Source organism: Gallinula chloropus, assembly GCF_964237585.1.
Source record: "Gallinula chloropus genome assembly, chromosome: 6".
In the NCBI taxonomy this organism is placed as follows: domain Eukaryota; kingdom Metazoa; phylum Chordata; class Aves; order Gruiformes; family Rallidae; genus Gallinula; species Gallinula chloropus.
In genome coordinates, this window is record NC_140091.1 from 11,491,480 (window position 1) to 11,511,165 (window position 19,686).

General features: G+C 44.6%; 1 protein-coding gene across 3 annotated transcripts in view; it reads right to left on the bottom strand.

Annotated features, from left to right (window-relative positions):
* ST3GAL3 (ST3 beta-galactoside alpha-2,3-sialyltransferase 3) overlaps positions 1–19,686 on the bottom strand; it is a 177,319-nt gene that overhangs the window by 54,655 nt on the left and 102,978 nt on the right. For all 3 annotated transcript variants that reach the window (XM_084266160.1, XM_084266159.1, XM_084266158.1), the window contains 2 exons: positions 13,317–13,411; positions 818–881 (listed from right to left, as the gene is read on the bottom strand). In XM_084266160.1, the coding sequence (XP_084122286.1) occupies positions 818–881; positions 13,317–13,411 (159 nt within the window). The remainder of the gene's footprint in view (positions 1–817; positions 882–13,316; positions 13,412–19,686) is intronic.

Genomic DNA, 19,686 nt, shown 5'->3' on the forward strand with positions numbered 1-19,686 from the left:
CACCCAGGACTGTGCTATGAGCCTGGGTTCAAGGAAGCACCACTGCTTGGAAAGGAATAGTACCAGGACTTTGAAAAGGGATGATGTCCCAGTAAAAACCTCTGACAGGTTCTGAAAGAAACTACCTCTAAACTAGCTCTGGCACTAAACCAAAACTGCAGGGCAAAGGGAAGGCACGACAGAAAAGCAAGGACAGGAAAGGCTGAAGGAAGCTGGTTGTAAACGCGCCAGTGAGGTGCAGAAGCCACCTCTACAATCGGACTGAAGAATCAAAGGAGCTTCTTCCTTCTAAAGGCATCGATTCAAATACCACAGGACCCAGGAGACTGCTATCACATCCTGGCATGGACTTGGACAACACAATCACACACATTCCTGCTGTAAGAGTGAGGTATTAGGGAAATACTTAAAACAAGCCAGTCCTTGCTTTCCATCTAAGAGTTTCTTGCAATCCTGTTGCTTTGTGAAAGTCTGAAAAAGAATGTTTTTGTTGAAAACCGGCTATTTGCTTATTTGGAAAAGGAACAAGAGGGTGTATCGTGACACCACATGAAACAAAATATTAGGAAACATTCAAAAGGTAAACACTCATCTTTGACTTAACAGAGGCCTCCAGAGTTTACAGATTTTACAGGAAAGTGGACTCAGTTTCCAGCTCCTGAGTTCCCTCCAAAGCACAGCCACATTTGCTGGCAATAATTTCTGGCAAAAATATCTAGAAAATTTAATTTAGGACATGGGGCGGGGGGTGGGGGGGAATAAATTCTGCTCCTTCTACTCTAAAAGGTCTCATCTTGTCCTTCTGTAAAAATCTTACCTGTCAAGAGCTGGCGTTAGGCGGTAATCTTTGGTTGCTGACAGGATGGCTTTGATCAGATTATCTGGGGAGAGAGGAAGAAGACATTAGGAAGAAGATCTCGCTCCTAATGGAGATGAAAACCAAAGCGATGTAAAGCATCTGAAGCAGTTACTTGGAGGAACTGAAGTCAGGTTCACGTCAGGAATAAACACTTTAACTTGCATATTCCTGCTTTCTCTGCACAACGACCTTCACACGGCTGCAAAGACACGTCACGGGCCATTTTCTGACGCAGTGTGCACGTGCCTTGTGCAGAGAGAGCGACAGGGAGCACACACAGAGGAGTTTCAGGCAGTGGTTTCATACCCACTTCCCTGACGTCACCGTCTCAGCCACGGAAGCGCCAGCATCGCTGCCAGTGCTCCCTGCTTTCAGACAAGCCTTCACACAGCTGAGGGGTGAAACGGATGCAGGAACAGGACCAGGTTAAAACTGATGCTTTTCATGTTCCTCAGTTGCTGTTAGCCTGGCTTTCTCCATGGCAGAATCCCATCACTCATAGCTGCTAAAAGAAACGCCCGTGGAACCACGACCTACCCTGATAACCCGGGAATGCTGCACCCCTACGTTATGCAAGTACAGACACACATCCCAATTAAGCGTGTTCAGCCGCAGACACACTATGATCACACACAAACAATTCTATCGACTATGGAAATTTTTGAGCCTGCTTCCTTCTACACGTCACTTGGTCGCTAATTTTTCCACCTCTCGACGTCATAAAGGTCCAAAGCCCTTTACCATGACTCACCCAGGGCCAAAAAGCAGCAGTGCTTTGGTGAGTCTGGATTTACAAATGCATCAGTAACTTCAGACTGGCTGCACTGGGTCTGACAAAATGTCCATCTGTCTCCAAACCCTGACTGTGGCCTTAAGCAGATGCCTAAGTGGAGCATAAGAACAAACCACATAGACGTAATATTTCCCTGAAATGCTCTTCTACCATTTAATTCTTTTCAAATCAGGGATTTCATGTGTCAGGTATTGTTTCTATGGATCTAGCAACCCTCAGTGACTTCTCTTTCATGAGTTCAGAATCCTCCTGGATCCATACGGACTTTCAATCACTTCCCTTTCCTGATTCTGGATATGGCTTCCCTGAGCTTCACTTACAGTGGAAAAGACTGTAAACAATTACTCCCCTTCCACTTTCCTTTGAAGATTGCAGATATCTATCATATCCTTCCCTTAAATAGTCAACTAGATCAAAAGTTCTTAGGAAATAACCGGTCAAAAGGAATAAATAAGTCTAATTTGTTTACAAAAAGATTAAAAATGACACAGGAACGTTGAGATGACTGACATCAACTAATTGCTTACAGTAAACTTGAAGAGTTTTCCTGACAGACACCACTCTGCCATCAGCATCTTTCAAATCAAGAGCTGTCTCCTTACTTACTATATCCTCTGCAGAAACTGCTGGATGAGGGTGTGAGATGAACACACAAGCTCAAGGCATCCCATGTGCCAAACAGCTTTGAACCTGACAACAAACTGGTGGGACAGACAAACAAGGGTGATAAACAGAAAACTCTGTTCACCAATTACTTTTAGATTTGGGGATGTTTTTGACGTGGCATGACTGACAGCCCCCACCAACCATTACAGGCTGGGAACTGAGATTACTTTCAGGAGCTTGTGCTTTGGAGTGGAGTTAAGGAAAGAGGCAATTTGTAGGGTAAAAGCAACTTGCTAACAAAACACTGGTTTTGTTTAGTTTTCCTTCATCTGAAGAATTTCCCTTGGCACATTGGCAGCAGGCTCCCCCTCCAACGGGAATGCTATTTCCCCAAGTCTGCTGCAACAGCAGTAGGTTGTTGTGACCTCTGATGGCACCACGCCACAGTCCTCTCCTTGGCCTGGCTCATACGTTGGCTTTTACTGGACAGTACACGTTACTGCGGTTGTTTTCCCACAGTCTCAGAAAAGAGATCAAAGGATTGCATGCCAAGGGCTCCAACCTCCCATCTACCCAGCTTTTCTTATGCCAGGTTTGCTCTACCACCCACAATTTAACAGCCTGCACTCCTCAGAGGCCGGCCGTTATATCGTATTAAAAAGCACATTTAAGGAATACAGTTGACTAATGCACTCAAATAATTCTGTTTTCCTTATCTTCCCAGCTAATTAGCAATGCCTTCATAATGAATGCTCAGGAATTAAATGTGACAGCTTTAGGACCGGATATGGCAGCATTTGGGATGGGGATGCTCATGATGGATGATTCCCATAATCTGGACAGAAAACACAAACAAGCCAAACAACAAAATATGACATTCAGTACACGATTATGAATGGGAGCTGTGTCCTCTGCAGCACCCAAGCCCAACACGGCATCCAAGAGCTTTGGAAGTTGCACAGATAAGCGTTATCATCGAAAACTGCTGAATGAAGCTCAATAAAAGCTAAAGTACTTCACTGCCAAGTGTTGGCTCCCAGCAGGAATGAAGGTGCCCCAGGTGCCCTCGGTGCCAGTTCCTCTAGTCCAGCATCCTCACCAGCAGCGAGGAGCAGGAACAACGACCACCAACCAGAAAAGCTAATGGCCTGGCCAGGGAAGAGGCACTAGACCTTTACCTTTCTGACTGAGGTGGAACTGTATTAGAAGAGGGACACTACACTGCTGCAGAGGTGAACATCGGGCACCTTGCTCACTGGCACCAGGGTGGAAAGACAAGACCTCCTTCAGAAGGAGATTCTGTATCTTTTTGGGGCAAAGTCTGAAGGATCAGCAGATGCCGCCGAGCTGATCTCCCACAAGACAATGGAGATGCATACAAACAGAGAACCACCAGCAGGATCTTTAACTACAGCGGGGTTAAGGTGGAGCCTCACTTGAAATAACACTGCAAAGACCACTACCCAAGATAGTGACCTGCAGGATGCAAATCAGTGTTCACCTCCAGACGATGACTAAAGAAAATCAGGGACCAGGAAAGCAGGTGCATTATGTAAAGTTAATTGATGGAGCTCAGTGATGATGGAGGGTGAGAAACTGAAAGGGTGCTGAGTACGCTCTGCCTTATATACCCATGTGCTGACTGATAATAATGGGTGCAAATGCACATGACAAATGCTACAAAGATAAACCCCTTCCTGTTCCAAGTAACAGGGTCTGTGCATGGCCCTGTCTGAACACTCATCTCTCAAGGACTGAAAGCAAGCTTTGCAAAGGTAAAAGAAAGGTCAGGTCTTCAAGATCCCCAGCCATCACGACTGCTCCAGTGTATGCACAGCAGGGTTGGTGTCCCTGAGACGTTCTATCTTCATTCACTTTCTGGGGAAACTCAAAAACTGCCCTACAGAGCAGTGGCAGAGAGGCTACCAAACTGGTGTTGGTGGCATACAGATTGATGCTGACCTTCTAAACAACTTATACTAAACCATTAACCCGATTCAGCAGCAAATCTGACCAGCAGCAGAGCTGGTATGCTGCTCCACCACCAAACCCCTGCAGTGGGGTGGGACAGCAATGGGAACAGCAGGCACCCAGGCAGTGCACTGCTCTGGGATGGGAGAGTGACAGAGCTCATGGATGGGACCAACTCACATTGAACGCAGCAAAGAACGAAGAACAGCGCAGCCCCAGACCAGTGTTTCAGGGGAGCACATTTTGCTCCTGACAGCCATCAGTTTTTCTCCCTTCACCCATCGATTTTATTTTCTGGTTTGCTTTTTTTTCTTTTTAAAGGCACCAGCTGTGTATGGCCTTCGCTTTCACATGAACCCACACTTAAAAGAAAGGCTGCTTTATTAGGGCAACAGCTATGCAAACAATTTGTTTTGATTCTTTTTTCATATTTATTTTTTGACAGATGGTTTGTGCAGGTTGTTAAGAAACCCTGGCGTAGATGCAGACACGGTGCTAGCCCAGGCACAACTTCTGCCCTGCTTGGCAAGTGAGAAAAACAGAGAGAGTGTTGGGTGTGCTCTGCCTTGTATACCCATGCACTGAGGAGGGGCCAGGAGGGGCCTGAGTGTACTTGTTCTGAATGCTGCAAAGGGAAAAAAAACCCTTCCTGTTACAAGCAACAGGTATGCATGCCCTCACCCCTTGCTTCCCTGCTTACCCGGGCACACAGCCAGCGCCGGTGTAACAGAACTCAGACACATCCCCATTCAAACAGGTCCCTCATTCTTTGAAGGCCATTTCCAGTCTGGAAAAGTTTCAGCTACTTTTGTTCCATGCAGAACTCCAGCAAACCAGCCCAGCAGACATGTCTCGGCACCGTATGCCCTGAAACACGAACTGGGGAAAACAAGCTGCGGATGCCTGCGGGGCTCCATGCAAGGTCAGCTCAGACCAAGCAGAACCTACTACCTGGCATTCACCACTGGCACAGCGACAGCTCCCACAGACCCAGTAGCTCTACATCATGTGTACCTGGGACAAGGAGAGCTGGCATCACTGCACCAGGGCTCGTTTGCCCTCTCCATGGCATGGTTCAGACATACCGAGCAGGCAGGCACAGAAGAGCACAGGCAAAACCAGGCACTTCTTTCCCATCTCCCTCCTCTCCTAACCAGTAGGGATAAAAGGTGAATTCATCTTTGAAAACCACTTAATATTTGGCCTCTTCCCAGCTGCCAGAAGGTAGCCCAGTAGGTGCTGAATAGCTGCAGATTTTGTGAAATGCAAATTTCCCACTGGAAACTGCATTCAAACACCAAACTTGTCTCATGCAGGTCATGCAGCAGCTGCTCTGTGGCCGTAACCCCTCGGAGGCTGAGTAAACCCAGCAGCAATATCGCTTCCCGGGTGCTGCTCCTCCTTGCGAGAGATTCAAGGTGGACATTACAATACTAAATCCTTTCTCCCTCCAGTCTATAGCCAAACACCGATGTCTTAATGAAGATGGCTATATCACCATCCTTTGGGCTACAGATGTTATCTGTCCTGGTAGCACAACTCACCTCAGCAGCAGCTCTAGCAGCCTGTTAGCCCCAACAGTTCATGTCAGAAAGAACCAACTGTAATGCAGGGGTTTCCCTTACCTGCAACCATCCATCCGGGATGTATAAGAACACTGTGCACATATATATGTTAGATATAAAGATGAACATAGAGGTTTAGTTCTCGTTGAAGCATTAGTAAAGTGAACTTATTCCAACAGTAAAAATATGTGGCTTTTATGCCAAGTCCAACTCTATAAGGTGATAAATATACATGCATAAACATACATGTATACTCCTGAATTCACCCTCTCAGGTCCTCCACCTGTTCTTCTCATCTCTGATACCAATAAATGTCTTTAAACTCTGGGAGAATAAACCTCACTGAAGGTCACAAGGCAAGTAAGTGACTTAACCAGGAACAGAGTTTGATTCCTTTGATTCCTAGACAAGGAGCCCTCTGTGAAGGCTTTCATCTTCAGCCAGCCCTCTGGCTTATATGGGTTTGCCACCATTCTTCCATGATAAATTAATGTAAATTAACACCAATATCTTGCATTTTCAGCCTCGCTTTTCCCCATTATTACATAATGAACTCATCAACAGGGCAAGCAATCTAGTGCAGCTTTCTGTAGCCACAGTTTATTTTTTTTTCTTGTCATGGAGAATTTAGATTACTGGGGAGAGCAGGAGGTTATTTAACCCATTCATCTATCAACCACTATGCACACACTATTACTACACAAACAAAGCAAGAAGCCTCTGCACAGTTTCCTCCCGTCTAGAGGAGGAGTTGTCTATATTTATCTAAGAATCCTGAGTTATCATGACATACTCTATCAGCTTTGCCTTCTAGCATCAGCAGATTCAAAAGCAGCTCAGGAGTGTATCCCTTCTCTGAACACGAGTACGTCCTGACTTCAGGTTGACCCTGAAATTTTCAGACATTTGGAAAAACGAAAAGTAAATAGTTAGAAATAAATAGTTCTTCAGGCAGTGACCACACAGTGAGAACCAGCCCAAGTCTCAATTCTAGCCTTTTTCTCTGCTATTTATGTTGAGGAGTGGAGACCTTCACTGTAAATGTCAACAACACTTAACACTGTTGTTCCTAATGCATAAGCCTCTCGCTTGTATCATTAAAAAAAAAGATGGGAGACCTTTCCACTCCACAGGGCTTACTGCAGGCATCTCACAGGGCCTACCTTCTGCCCACCATAAAAGTAGGCAAACTGGGCTCTCTGCGTGCTCTCAAGTTGCTAAGGGAAGAGGCTGGAATTGTTCAAGTTGTCCATACCAGCCATCTGCCTCAAAAATCAGCAAGTCTACGCGCCCTTATCGCCAGTGGTGAATACGGTGCTTTAGGGCGAGGGAGCAGTGTGTTGGTGCAGCTCTTCATGGTTGCCCTGTGAGCCATGGTTGGTGCCCATCTCCACAGCTGGTCACCCAGCTGCCACACCTCAAGCCAGTACTTCTGCAGGCTGCTGGGCATCACCTTCTGCTTTTGGGGATATGCTGACTAGACTGAGGCTGACAGGCATCCTCGAAGCATGCCATTCTCCTCTGTGTATGGGTCCCTGTGCTACAGGAACAGAACACCACATGTGCATCAGCTTTGTGGGGGGGGGGACAGCAAGCTAAACACCATCAATGCTATGGGTTAAACAAACAGCAGTGTTTACAAACAAGCGGTAAGCACAAAACCAATGCATGCCATGCATGCTGCTTTGTCTATTTGTGGGGGTTTTTAACATCACCCAAAAGTTCAGCTCTGTCTAAAGTTCCTTCTTCAGCGTTTTTTCCTTTAAGATCTCACTCCATACAGAAGCTGGGAAATTATCTTCTACAGAAGGATTTGGCACCCTGGTGCCCAGCACGAGGTCATAGACCTAAGTCTCACTATACATTCTGTCCTTCAGCTCTCTCCCAGAAATACCATGTCTGGCTGCAGACAGACAATCTTACTTGTATTTTAGTGAAGCTGTGAATCCAGTAAGTACAACTCAATGCATCAAAACAAGCCTGAAATCTCCTGCAACACTTCCTTTTATTGATCAGCTAACTTTACGAGGTCTATGCAGGAGAAAAGAAGCCACAAAGACTTCCAGAACTTTGAAGCAAATTGCAAACACATGAACTGGCTCTCAAAGACAGTCAGCCGTGAACCAACCGCAGGCATCTGTCCCCACATCAGCTCTTGTGAAGCACAGACATACAAATGGTTTCTTAAGGTCATTAGCTGCACCACCTAAGGTGGTTTACTCGAGATACACCTTACTAGAAACAGGACTTAAAACTGCCACTACTTCCAGTATCACAACATGTCCACTGATGATTTATAATGGTATTAAGACAACACACATTATTAAGACAAGTGTTGCATAGATACAAACCACAAACGAGAAAAAAAAGAAAGTCTGAAGACACATGGTACCTCCCTAACCAAAAACCTGGCACGCGTTAAATGTAAGCTCCAGAAAGCCCTTAAGGTCTTTTTTTATAACAAGATATAAATAAAATACATAACATTTGGACTCTTGATTTACATCGTAGTTTTGGAGCCTTCAGGGATATTTTTTTTCCAAGCTTTTCTTCACAACCAAGAGTTTGTTTTTTCAGAGCACAAGCTTAGTTCCCAACATAATCCCAGGGCTTGGAAAGTTGGAACATTAATTTAAAAAGCAATTATGCCAATAAATGGGCAACATTTTGCAATAACCAGGCATTAACCATTTTGATCCAAACTCGAGTCTGATGCACAGGAAGCAATGAATCCTGTAGAAACAGGCTAATGCACACCAAATGAACATGGACCTTGAAAGATTCACAATGTGCTGTCAAAAAACAAGTGGAAAAATACAGTTGTTATACAGGGCTGCTGCATTTTTGATGCCCCTTCACAGGTGGTCAGGCACAAGGCCTGTCCTTTTTGTGTTGAAAAACCTCAGTAACTACTACAGTGATTTCTAATTTTCCTGACCCTTGCAGGAACATCAAGATTTGGCACTTGAAAACACAACAGCCAGAGAAGACCCGCTCTTCTCTCTGGGAGGTAGAAGACAGGAATAATACCCATGTCTCAACTGCATTTCAACACTTCTGGGAAGAACTCCAATATGGAGTCACCCAATTAACTACAAACTTGGGGTCTTAGATCTCCTCAGGGCACCTTTCCCTTCCCAGTGGGCTGGAAGAAAGGCTATTCTTTAAGCATGTTAAACAGCAAAGCATCAATTTTGACTGAAATAAGGGACTTCACTGGAGGGCTGTACTTTTGTCAAGAGGGCTCAAGAGAGAGAGCCGATTTAACTTCAAAATTCACATCGTAACTTCTCTTTGGAGACTTCAGTCAGTTAGGAAAAGCTGATCCCATACCTCTTCCAAAACTTTTACTTTTTTTTCCCCATTGAAACCTCTCATTTAAATTCTCGAGGCTATAAAATCAGCTAGATCCCCTGGGGGAAAAGCAGCGTTTTTATAGATATATTCCCGTGTGATAATGGCAACTATTACCTAGTTTGGTCAAATGTAAAATTCTAGTGGAATCTAGTTCAGAAACCTGCCTCAAACTGAAGAACAACAATCTTGTGCTAATACTTACCCTGCACAGAACTAAGAGCTATACATGCTTGTGCTTCTCAGTTATTTGCTGAGGAAGAACATATGAAGAAGAAAATATGCTCACACAACAGAGTACAGCTAACAAAATAAAGAAAAGTTTGGAGAATTAAAGGAAAAAAGAGACACCTCGTTATCAAGCTGACCCAGTCCAATGTAGGGAAGGTGCCTGCATGGGGTATTCCAGCCTCTATAAAGAGCTGGAAGGGTAGGTTGGAAAAGACCTACTTTTCTGATAGTTTTTCTTTGGGTCAGCTGTAAATGTCAATCGTAACGTCCAAGTGAGTATGTTTTCTCAGAGATAAAGTATTACTCATGCCAAGAAAAATTGTTGTGGAAGAAAAAGCTATGCAAGAAAAAAAAAAAAAGCATGAAAAGAGTTTTTCTCCCCATAACATTTCGATATGCCAACTTCTGCATGCCCAAAAACTCAACGTTTTCACTGAAGATGAATGACCTCTCTCCCATGAGACTAATGAAACCACTGCTAAGCAGCTCTGGCTCTTCCCAGAAGCACTAACACGAAAGAACACAAAAGAAAACATCCAAATAAAACCCAGTACGAGAACAATTAACCATTGCACAATACATCTGTTAGCCTTGGTGCTCTGGGCAGACTTGACGACTTTGTCACCAAATGTGTCACTGATTCCAGATGCTCCTCTTGTATCAGATGAAAATACAAGGTCTCCTGGCCGGTACTACTCACAGCGTTTGATAAAACTGTAGCACTACTCTCTTATCACCACGGGGCTCAAGTTGCTTCCTAGATCCCTGGTGGGAGGGAAACTCTGAGATTGTGACAAGGCATTCACTCCCTACGAAATAAATATCACCTTCAAAGACAAACTGATTCGGGGCCAGCAAAGCAGCATCTCTACTTAAAACAATCGGGCAGGAACAAAGGTAGAAGTGAAGACCTATAATTACTGCTAAGCAAGGACACAATTACTGACTAAATGCACGGAAGAGATATTACATGGATGCTGTTTGTTTAGCTTTTTTGTGTATGCAGTGCCATATGTTTTCACTTAACTTGAAAAAAACCTGCAGCAACTCTCCCGTCCTCATTACACAGGGAGGATGCCAGATACTAGCTACTTTCTTATGAAAGCCTTTTATATTCTTTAAGCCACATGTACTGAGAAATTCTATTAATAGTTGGGTGTTTCTCCAGTCTTCTTTGCTACACTTCTCCAAATAACTCTTTCCTTTTGCTTTAGCTACAGAGGTAAAGGAAACCATGGTGAGCTTTCTATATACCAAGTACTTTTTAGCATCTGGAGATGGAAGGACTGCCTTTATGATCAGATTCTTTTTGAAGATCCCTGATGAACTGTGTCAAAATGATCAGCACACTGCCTTCTCTCCTTGATATGATTTCCTTTAAAGAGTGATAGTCCTGCCCTGAAAATTTCTGAGCCATTTCTACTTTTTTACACGTAATTCATACTGAGGTGTCGCTCCAAGTTAGTGCAGCTCAGCAGACAATGCTCCTCAAAAGCTGCATTCCCCTAAAGACTACAAGACTTGTTTCTTGGACCAGTAAACTCCAAGTGATGGATGAAAAAAGACTACTTTCATTTCTTTCCAGACACAAGGCAAAAAAAAAACCAACACCCAAAACTTAGCTAAGAGTCTTAAGGATAGAGAGAAACTTTTAACAAAAGACAGCCGAAATAGTGGATTAGCCTCCAAGCTGCTAAGAATCTCTTGATTTCATAACTTTAGTACTTTCAAGCTACCACAGATTAGTTGCTAGAAGTTTCTTGGAACACACGGCATAGCTGAAAGTGAGCTCATCCTGTAGCTATATTTCACACACACAAAGAGCCTTTTTGCAGTTGGATCCCAGTGACTTGAAAACACCGGGCGACTTTCACTGAGGTTCTCAGCAAAATCTTCCCATTACCCACCAAGCCGCAGCCGGTGTCTGTAAACACCGAGCGCCTTTCCCAGGGTGATGCACATCCGAAATCCCAGCTGATGGTGTCACTGGGCTTCGTAACACACAGAGCAAAACCCCTGCCCTGTCTGCTTCAACACAGGCACGTCTCTCTACGCTTTCTCAGCCACCCCAACCACTCTTTTTCCCATGCACATCCCAGCCCTGATAGTCTTCATCTCGCACCAGCACGTGACCGAGCTCCACGCTGCCTGCCTGGGTCAGTTGTTTGGATATCACTAGATTGCCCTGACTGAAAGCCCTAATGAGGTGCTGATCCCATCATCCAATCACTCAGCTGAGCCAGAACGCGTCCCGTGGGACAGCCAGAAAAGACTGATGCAAGAATTCCAAGTGATGTGTAACATGAAAGGGCGCCATTCGCATCGCTAGGACTCGCAGCCTGTCAGCACGGCCATTAGAAATCCTGGGCCACAGAGATTTATAATTCAACCCTCCCACACACAGAACTTGCTCCAGACTGAAACTTGGCACAAATTTCAGTCCCAGGAGGGCATTAAAAAAATAACCCATTCAACGGTTTCCGTCCCATGGCTTCAGCTCACAACCATTTAAATAATGGCAATTTCTCATTTCTCCTTTTAACTGAGGAAATCCAATATAAAACACCAGATTTACATAACATTGCAGTGGTGATACAAGCTGGCAAGGAACCCGGGGAGAAGGCTGCCAGAGCCGTTCCGTCATCCCCTTTTGGTGAATTTCTCCATTTGGATTCAGTTTAACGGAATGATTTTTATTAGGTCTAGCTGACATCATGTGTAATCTGCAAATCCTACCTTCACGTTGGTCAGGCAGCTTGCCCTAGCTTTGTGCACCTTGTGTGCCTGTTAGAAGGGCATGAGCCCTCCCATGGCCAACGCAGCTTTCCACTTGTGCTGCCGCTGCTATTTCTTTGCCGCAAACCGCCGGCTGATTTAGAGGACAGTAATTAGTTGCCTATTGAGCTGCAAAAGACTGACTGGACAAGGAAGGGACATAGGCAAAACAAAGAAGGGAACTGATGCAAGCCAAAAGAAATTTGTCAGTAGAGCCTTTGGGTTGATCAGAGATTGTTCTGACAGCTACCACATCTGCTCCCAGGGAGAGGGACAGACCCAAGCCTATTGTGGCTGTGGGCTTTTCTCCACCAGGTATTTCAGCTCCTCTGGGGGCCATCTGTAATCCTGGGTTTGTCAGTGGAAAAGAAAAAAAAACCTGTGGAAGTTGACGCAATGCTAGAAGCACTTCCTAATAAATACATCAGACTTCAGGAAGTCTGCAGCAAATCACTGCTACGAGCATAACCCTTTTGCTCCACCACTGTCTCCCAGAGTGGCCTTTGGTGGCACACAAAGGATAAACATGGAGCTTGTGTCACCTGCCAAAATATACTATTTGCTGGGTGGGCTACCAGCTCCCACCTCGTATCAGTGCCACTCTTGTTCTCCTGTGGGATATCCAAGACTCAGCCTTTGCTGCCAAGCTCTAGCTGGAGGACAGGACATATTGCAAATCATCACCAAAGCATCCGAACAGACTTTTCCTAGTTGTTAGGAAAGCTGACAAGTAGCACAACTATAAAATAATTATACAACCAAAAGCTATGAAAAGAAAATGAAGATCTGTATCAGCAGTCAACCCTGAGGCTCCAACACTGGCAAAGAGAAGTCTTTCCTGTTCTTTAGAGCTCTACTCACTTAAAGGGACTTCAAAATCAGTTTGGACTGCCTCTGCTGCTGTCAGCCTAGATGCTACAGCAATGTCAAAATACTTCTTCCAGAATGTGATGGCACATCTAAATTGCCATTGTCGCACTGACTCTCCCTGTGTGCTAAACCCACTGTCCCCAAGACAAGCCTCTGAAGTCCACATTCCAGCTGTGAAAATTCTTTTGAGCTTGAAAGCTGCACGTACAACACTGAAAACACAAAAAATCAAGATGTAGCAAGCATCTGCATAGAGACCTTCTTTTCCAACAGCTGTACAGTCTTCTCATACCTTGTCCTTTAATTCCAAAGGGGGGTACAAAGTCCCTGATACGTGCCCATTTCCTGAAGGAATCATCCAAGAACATTGGTGCCGGCTTCGAGAACCTGAGAAAACCAAAATAAGAGAGAAATTAACCCCTGAAGTAGCAAGGAGAAATTTCTGTAGGGCGGTAGAGAGAACCGGTACCTAAGTGCTGATTCTCTCAGGCAACAGAGCAACGTGGAAGATTTTACTGTGACCCAAAGGCACCTGCAGTGGAACAAATCTGTCGGATTTATTGCCACGAGGACACCCAAAACACTCAAGCTGTGAGCCTGGCAATCATTTCCACTCAGCTAGTTAGAACTTCCACACTACTGTTTGGCTATTAATTTAGCTCGAGTAAGTTGCAAATTGCAACCAGAATTTAGGGAGTTTCACTTCCAGCCTTGGAAGCAGAATCCAATTCACATGCTGACTCTGAGCGTGTGAGAGGAAAGGGTGCAGAGCTGCCGTTCCATCGCCCCTGGCATGCACACACACTGCTCTGTGAGGGTGTGAACACCCTGGGCAGCTGCACCTGGGGAGCAAGGCTAGGGGTATCAGCTCTCACAGCTGCTTCTGCCCCACTCCTGCGGGCATCCACAGCAGCTTCATAATGCTGGTGAGAAAGAAAACAGTTCAGGAGATCCTGAAACAGCACTTGGTTTACAGAGAATGGAAATTCAGTACAGATGTAGGTGTTTTCCTCTGCATTCATTAACATATAAATGATTCTAGAGATGTCTTTGCCAAACCCAACAGTTGTGATCTATCCAAAATCACTCACAAAAGAGAGAACTAGTCCTTCTTAACCGTGTCATTATGGGAGTACATTATCCTAATTACACCCTCAACAGACAAAGACAGCAGCTACTAAAAACTGTGTCTTCAAGAAACAATTATTACAGTGGCCAGATAGAAGGAAGCAATTAGCAAAAGAAACTACAGAAACACTAACTCTCATATGGGACCATTTCTGAGTGTATCAAGATAACCGCTGGGAATATGCTCATGCTAATAGAAATCTGCTCCTTCCATCACAGCAAAACAGTAGCAGGGATGTTCTGGATCCAGATGATTCCAACTATGCTGTAGAAATGAAGAAAGGAATGGACAGCACGTTCAGAGTCAGAGCCATGGCGCAAGCGCAACACACACATGCCTCAAACGTATACAGCCTGGCTAACCTGGGTACTGGTGGCAGGCGAGATGTAATGCAACAGCCCACCCCTCCATTTGGGCTGGTTTTGTACTTATCACACAACCCCCACACTACTGCAACCAGAATCACAGAATCACCAGGTTGGAAAAGACCTTTAAGATCATCAACTCCAACTGTACCTGTCCTCTAAGTGCCTCATTTACCCATCTTTTAAACACAGGGATGGTGACTCAACCAGCTCCCTGGACAGCCTGTTCCACATCCCAACAACTCTTCTAGCGAAGAACTTTTTTCCTAACATCTAATCTACACAGCTTGAGGCCACTTCCCCATGTCCTATCTCCTGTCACTTGACTGAAGAGACCATCGCCCACCTCTCTACAACCTCCTTTCAGTCAGTTGTAGGCAGTGATAAGGTCTCTCCTCAGCCTCCTCTTCTCCAGACTAAACAACCCCAGCTCCCTCAGCTGCTCCTCATAAGGTTTGCCCCTTCACTAACCAGATACCTTTTAGACTTGAACAACCTGACTTAAGATAAACTCATCTACGCTAAATCACAGCCAGACACGCAGTTCAGACAGCATCACCATGAGGAAAAGATGGAACAAATTCTCAATTATAAACTACTTGAAGTATGGTCCTGTCACAGATGCCCAGTAAATCAGAGGCTGCAGAAACCTCTGGGAAGGGTGAAGAGAGAGACTGAGAGCATGTAACAAAAAAGAACACAAGACTCCAACTCATCCATGCATACTGCTTCACATCCACTCATGTAATCTTTAATAAGATCATCTATAACCATAAAAGCAGGATGGACAGATTACATGGCTGATCTAAAAGGAAAGGAATGTTATTTGAGAGATGAGAATAGGAAAGGATCTGTATAACTTTATCAAGGAAAAAGCGGGGAAGATGTGTAGATATACTGGAGCTTCTAAAGATCTTAAAAACCCAAACAGCCACAAGCCTATTAAAAACAATTTTAAAAAGAGAGAGAACAGGATAGAATAATATTCTGAAAATATCCTAAAAAGCTAATAACCTCCCAAATTAGTTCAGTATTCTTTCAAGCATATCAGTGCACTGCAATGTAAGTACTCTGTTGCACTGGTGGATCTCTGAGGAGTTATCTCCACCTCCTTCCAACATAGTAGGAGGAACCTTTGCAGGATTCTCATACAATGCAAGAGCTCTTATAACCTGAAAGGTTACAGTACAAATGTTCAATGCTCTTCCTTTGCAGCTACCACTTTAACTAACAGCAGAAGCCAGGTCCCACAGAACAGCCCCCACTGTCCCCCAGCAGCTGCGGGTCTCCAGCACCTTAGGTCACCAAGCTACTCTGGTTGCTGCTGTGACAGTCTTCAGGAAAAACTTGGATGCTTCAGAAAACACATATATGGGCAGGTTTTGTTCTCAAGAATCAGGAGGATTCCCTACAATAATGCTATGAAGCAGTGCAGTGTAAGTAAAAAAGTCTTAGTTGGTTCAGTTGACCCAGCTGGAGCACTAGTAGGACTGATTTGATGCTCTATGGTGTCCCCCTTCTGCACGTGACAACCAGGAGACCAAAGCGATTCCCAAAGGGATGGGTGAGGTGACCACTGGCCTTTTTATTCTATTTGCTACACCTAAACACAGGGATTTTTCTACCAAAGAACAGAAGAGCCCCAGACCACCTACTATCACTTGGTAACAGCAGCTCTGTACACGGAACTAGGCAAACTCGATTTTCAGTTCATACTTTTGCTTCATTTAAGAGGGGGTGAAGAACAGTTTTGGAGGAAATATTATATCCATATGGGGAGAAAAAAAAAAGGAGCAAATTAGAGGTTATTTAGCTCCCATAAATCTTGAAGGTAATTCCATTTTGGAAATATTAAGAAATCACGAATGCTCCAGGCTCATGATCTATGACAAGTGCTTTGCCACCTCAATAAATCAGAGTGGGCCAGAACTGATGTCCAGCAGCGACGGGGAAACGCAGCCTGCCAGACCTCTCCGGGAGCGTGGCTGTTCTGTCTCGGCTCTGAAGCGCGGCTGGTGGATTCTAGGACCCTTCAGGAAATATCAGGATATGCTGCAAACAGGCATGGGAATGCTCTCTGTAGAGCACCTAAAATACTTTCCAAGGAATGCGTGGGAGCTTGTCAAACAGAAAATGTGAATGTTTCTGAAGGATGTTAAGTTTTGTATCTGCTGTGCAGCTCACACACGGGGTGCTGCGTTCTACCCGCGTCGTCGGCTGCTGCTACCTAAAGGCAGGTGAGCTTCAGTGACAGCCACAGCTCCAGAAGGGGAACGCATTTGAGCTCTACAGGTAGAGAGAGTTTGCATTTTTCAGGTTTAAATTTTAGGCATGTCCTCTCTACCCCACCCCAAACCCCAGACCAGATTTAATACAACCTCAGGGCGTGTGGCAGCCATGAAAAGGTGAGAAATTTGGGAACCTGTGGCACAAGCTTGTGACCTGCATGATTTGGGAGAGAAATGCCCAGCAACTAAAGTCACTACTTTGAGTGACATACCCCGATAAACCAGCAAAGGACATCTAAACAGCTGAAATACTGGATATGATCACGACAAGGTATAGCCCAGATCCCTCTCAGCTCTGAAGTTTGCACTTCTTATACAAATACATTAATAAAATCTATTACAATTTGTCACAGCACGCAGCAAAAGGAAGCCAGAGAACTGTTCTTAACCAGGAACCTACATACCCAAGAAAGTCCAACAGATTTTTGTGCCAAGGGGATTCTGGCTTATGAGACCCCCCCCCCATATTTCCAGTTATTTTCTCCCTGGCAAGTAAGAAGAGCTGTGACCCCAAAACATTCCCATTCATAACGCTTAACTGACCTGCCAGAATCTCCCCAGCTGAGATTCCTGACTGTTTCCATTCTGTCCTTGGTGCCCAGGAGGACAACCACAACCATTCACAACCACTCCTCTTGGATGTGCGCTCAGGAATTCAACCTCAGCAGTGCTAACTTCCCAAAGTATGGCACAAATCCTAGAGCAGCACTGCCTCTGTCAGAATAGCTATCCAACAGCTTCAGACATTTAATCTTGACTAGAATCTGCTCCCCCTACTCCTACCCGCTACTTTCAGGGCAATTAATACATAAGTGTGTAGAAAGGAAAAACCTAGACCAGAGAACAAGTAAAATAAATGAAACAGTTGATAGCCTTTGGCTGCAACAAGGAGGGAAGAAAACAATACCAAGTCCTTCAAAGAGTAGATGAGAAGATGACACTCCATTTCTAGAAACCATGACAGACACTCGCAGCCACTAAACTCCACTGGGGGCTTATTTCCCAGGTATTACCTTCCTCTTTTTTTCCCCCCTCTTCCTTTAAGGCATCCCACCTTTCTGTTCTCTCTTTAGTAAAGGAGAATCAGTGGTGAAACAACCCGGGAAGCTAAAGGAAAAAACCACAAACAGTGCTAGACCCCAATGTTGTATGTAACCTGCATGTGGCATCTGTAAAAGGGCATGAACAGCTTTTTTTTTTTAAAATACACAGGACAGAATGACTTATTTGTTCCAGCATGGCTTCTATCCTCTGGTTACTTAGGCTCAAAACTACCCATTGTTAGGCAGAAGGCACAAAAAGCTACCGATTTTATTAAGAACAATGGCCAAGACACAAACCAAAGCCCTCTGGCACGGAATAATTAGCTCTGATAGAGGCATTTATAAATTGGTATGGAGAGAAAATCTAAGATAACTTTTTCCTTTTTCCCCAGTGAGACCTAGCTGTATGTTCTCTCTTGTCTCCCTTCTCCGGGGAGCAGCACGGTGTGATAGCACAGGGAATGAGGAGGCTTGTGATGTCCTGATTTCACATTTCTTATTGACATTAATCCTCTGTCAAAAAATCTGAGCAGCTCAAAGATTCCTCAAGCAGCTGAAAAATTTAAGAAACCGCACTAATAAGGATTAACCCCATCCTACAATCAACATACTACTTCTCCTAAGTCAGTAAATAAACAAGCCCCCAGAAAAATGGATGGCTGCAAGAAGAAAATCTCCCAACAGTAGAGGTCAGACAAAAAATTAAGTTGATCTTAGCAAACTTTAGAAATGGTCTAATATAAAATCAGACTAAACAGTAAGGACAACTTTGCACTGAAGAATGCCCACAGCTCACCCTATCAATGCCATTTAAGACCCCTCTTTTTTAGGAAGACACAGTGAAGAACTGGTCCCTACCCATCTTCTCCCATGCTATTCACACCTACAGACCCTGAGTGTATCTACTTAAACATCCAGGTTAAATGCTCTCAACTAATTGGCAATTTCTAAAAGAGATGCCACTTGATTATGCAGTGGGATAAGAGTGCTTGGCTTGTCCTCTGCCCTTTCCTAGTAACTACCATTTGGGGTTTCCCTGCTATGGAGCTGGTGCAATTGCTCGTTCCTTCGCAGCTCTGCAATAAGGACCATGAAGTGCAAACCACGGTCCTTCCTTCTGGCAGGACAGGGCAGTAAATGTCACAGCTGCTCAAAAAAGGAAAAAAAAAAGAAAAAGAAAAATGAAAGAAAAAAAAAAAGAAAAAGCCTCTGCACAAGCTTTATTCCATAAACAAAGAAAAGGAAGGGGAAAATTCAGTCCACTGGACAAAAGAAATCCTCTACCCACCTGCAGGCCAGGTAGCAGTTATCCCAGCCATCCCAGCCTCCTCCTGTGGGGACAGCTGCTCTGAACCTTTGAGGCACTCTGGAGCATCATCAACCTTCTTGCCCTCTTTGCTCTCCATCACCTAGCCCGTTGTTTAAACTCATCAGCGCAGACATTTCCCCCCTGCCTGCTCACTGCTCTATTTAGAGCCCGACCAGCTGCTCCAACACATCTTAAAGGGCCTCCATTCCCTGCACTGTGGTTCACACACAGAACATTGTCATAGTACTGTAGAAAAGATAAACATCCTATCATAACTAAAACATGTAATGATCACAGCTGTAAAACCCTTTCAGTACTCCACTTTACTCAGGATCAGAACCATGCCTATGCACAAAGCACGAACAAACAGGGGAAAAAAAGCTGTAACAGAGCTGTGAATAAGATCTAAGGTCGAGAAAACTTGTTTCTGAGGAGGAGCTAGAAGGAAGTGAATTTGTTTAGTCTAGAGAAGATTGAAAGAGGACATGATAAGCCATTAAATAATACAAGGCTGCTGCGGAAGAGAAA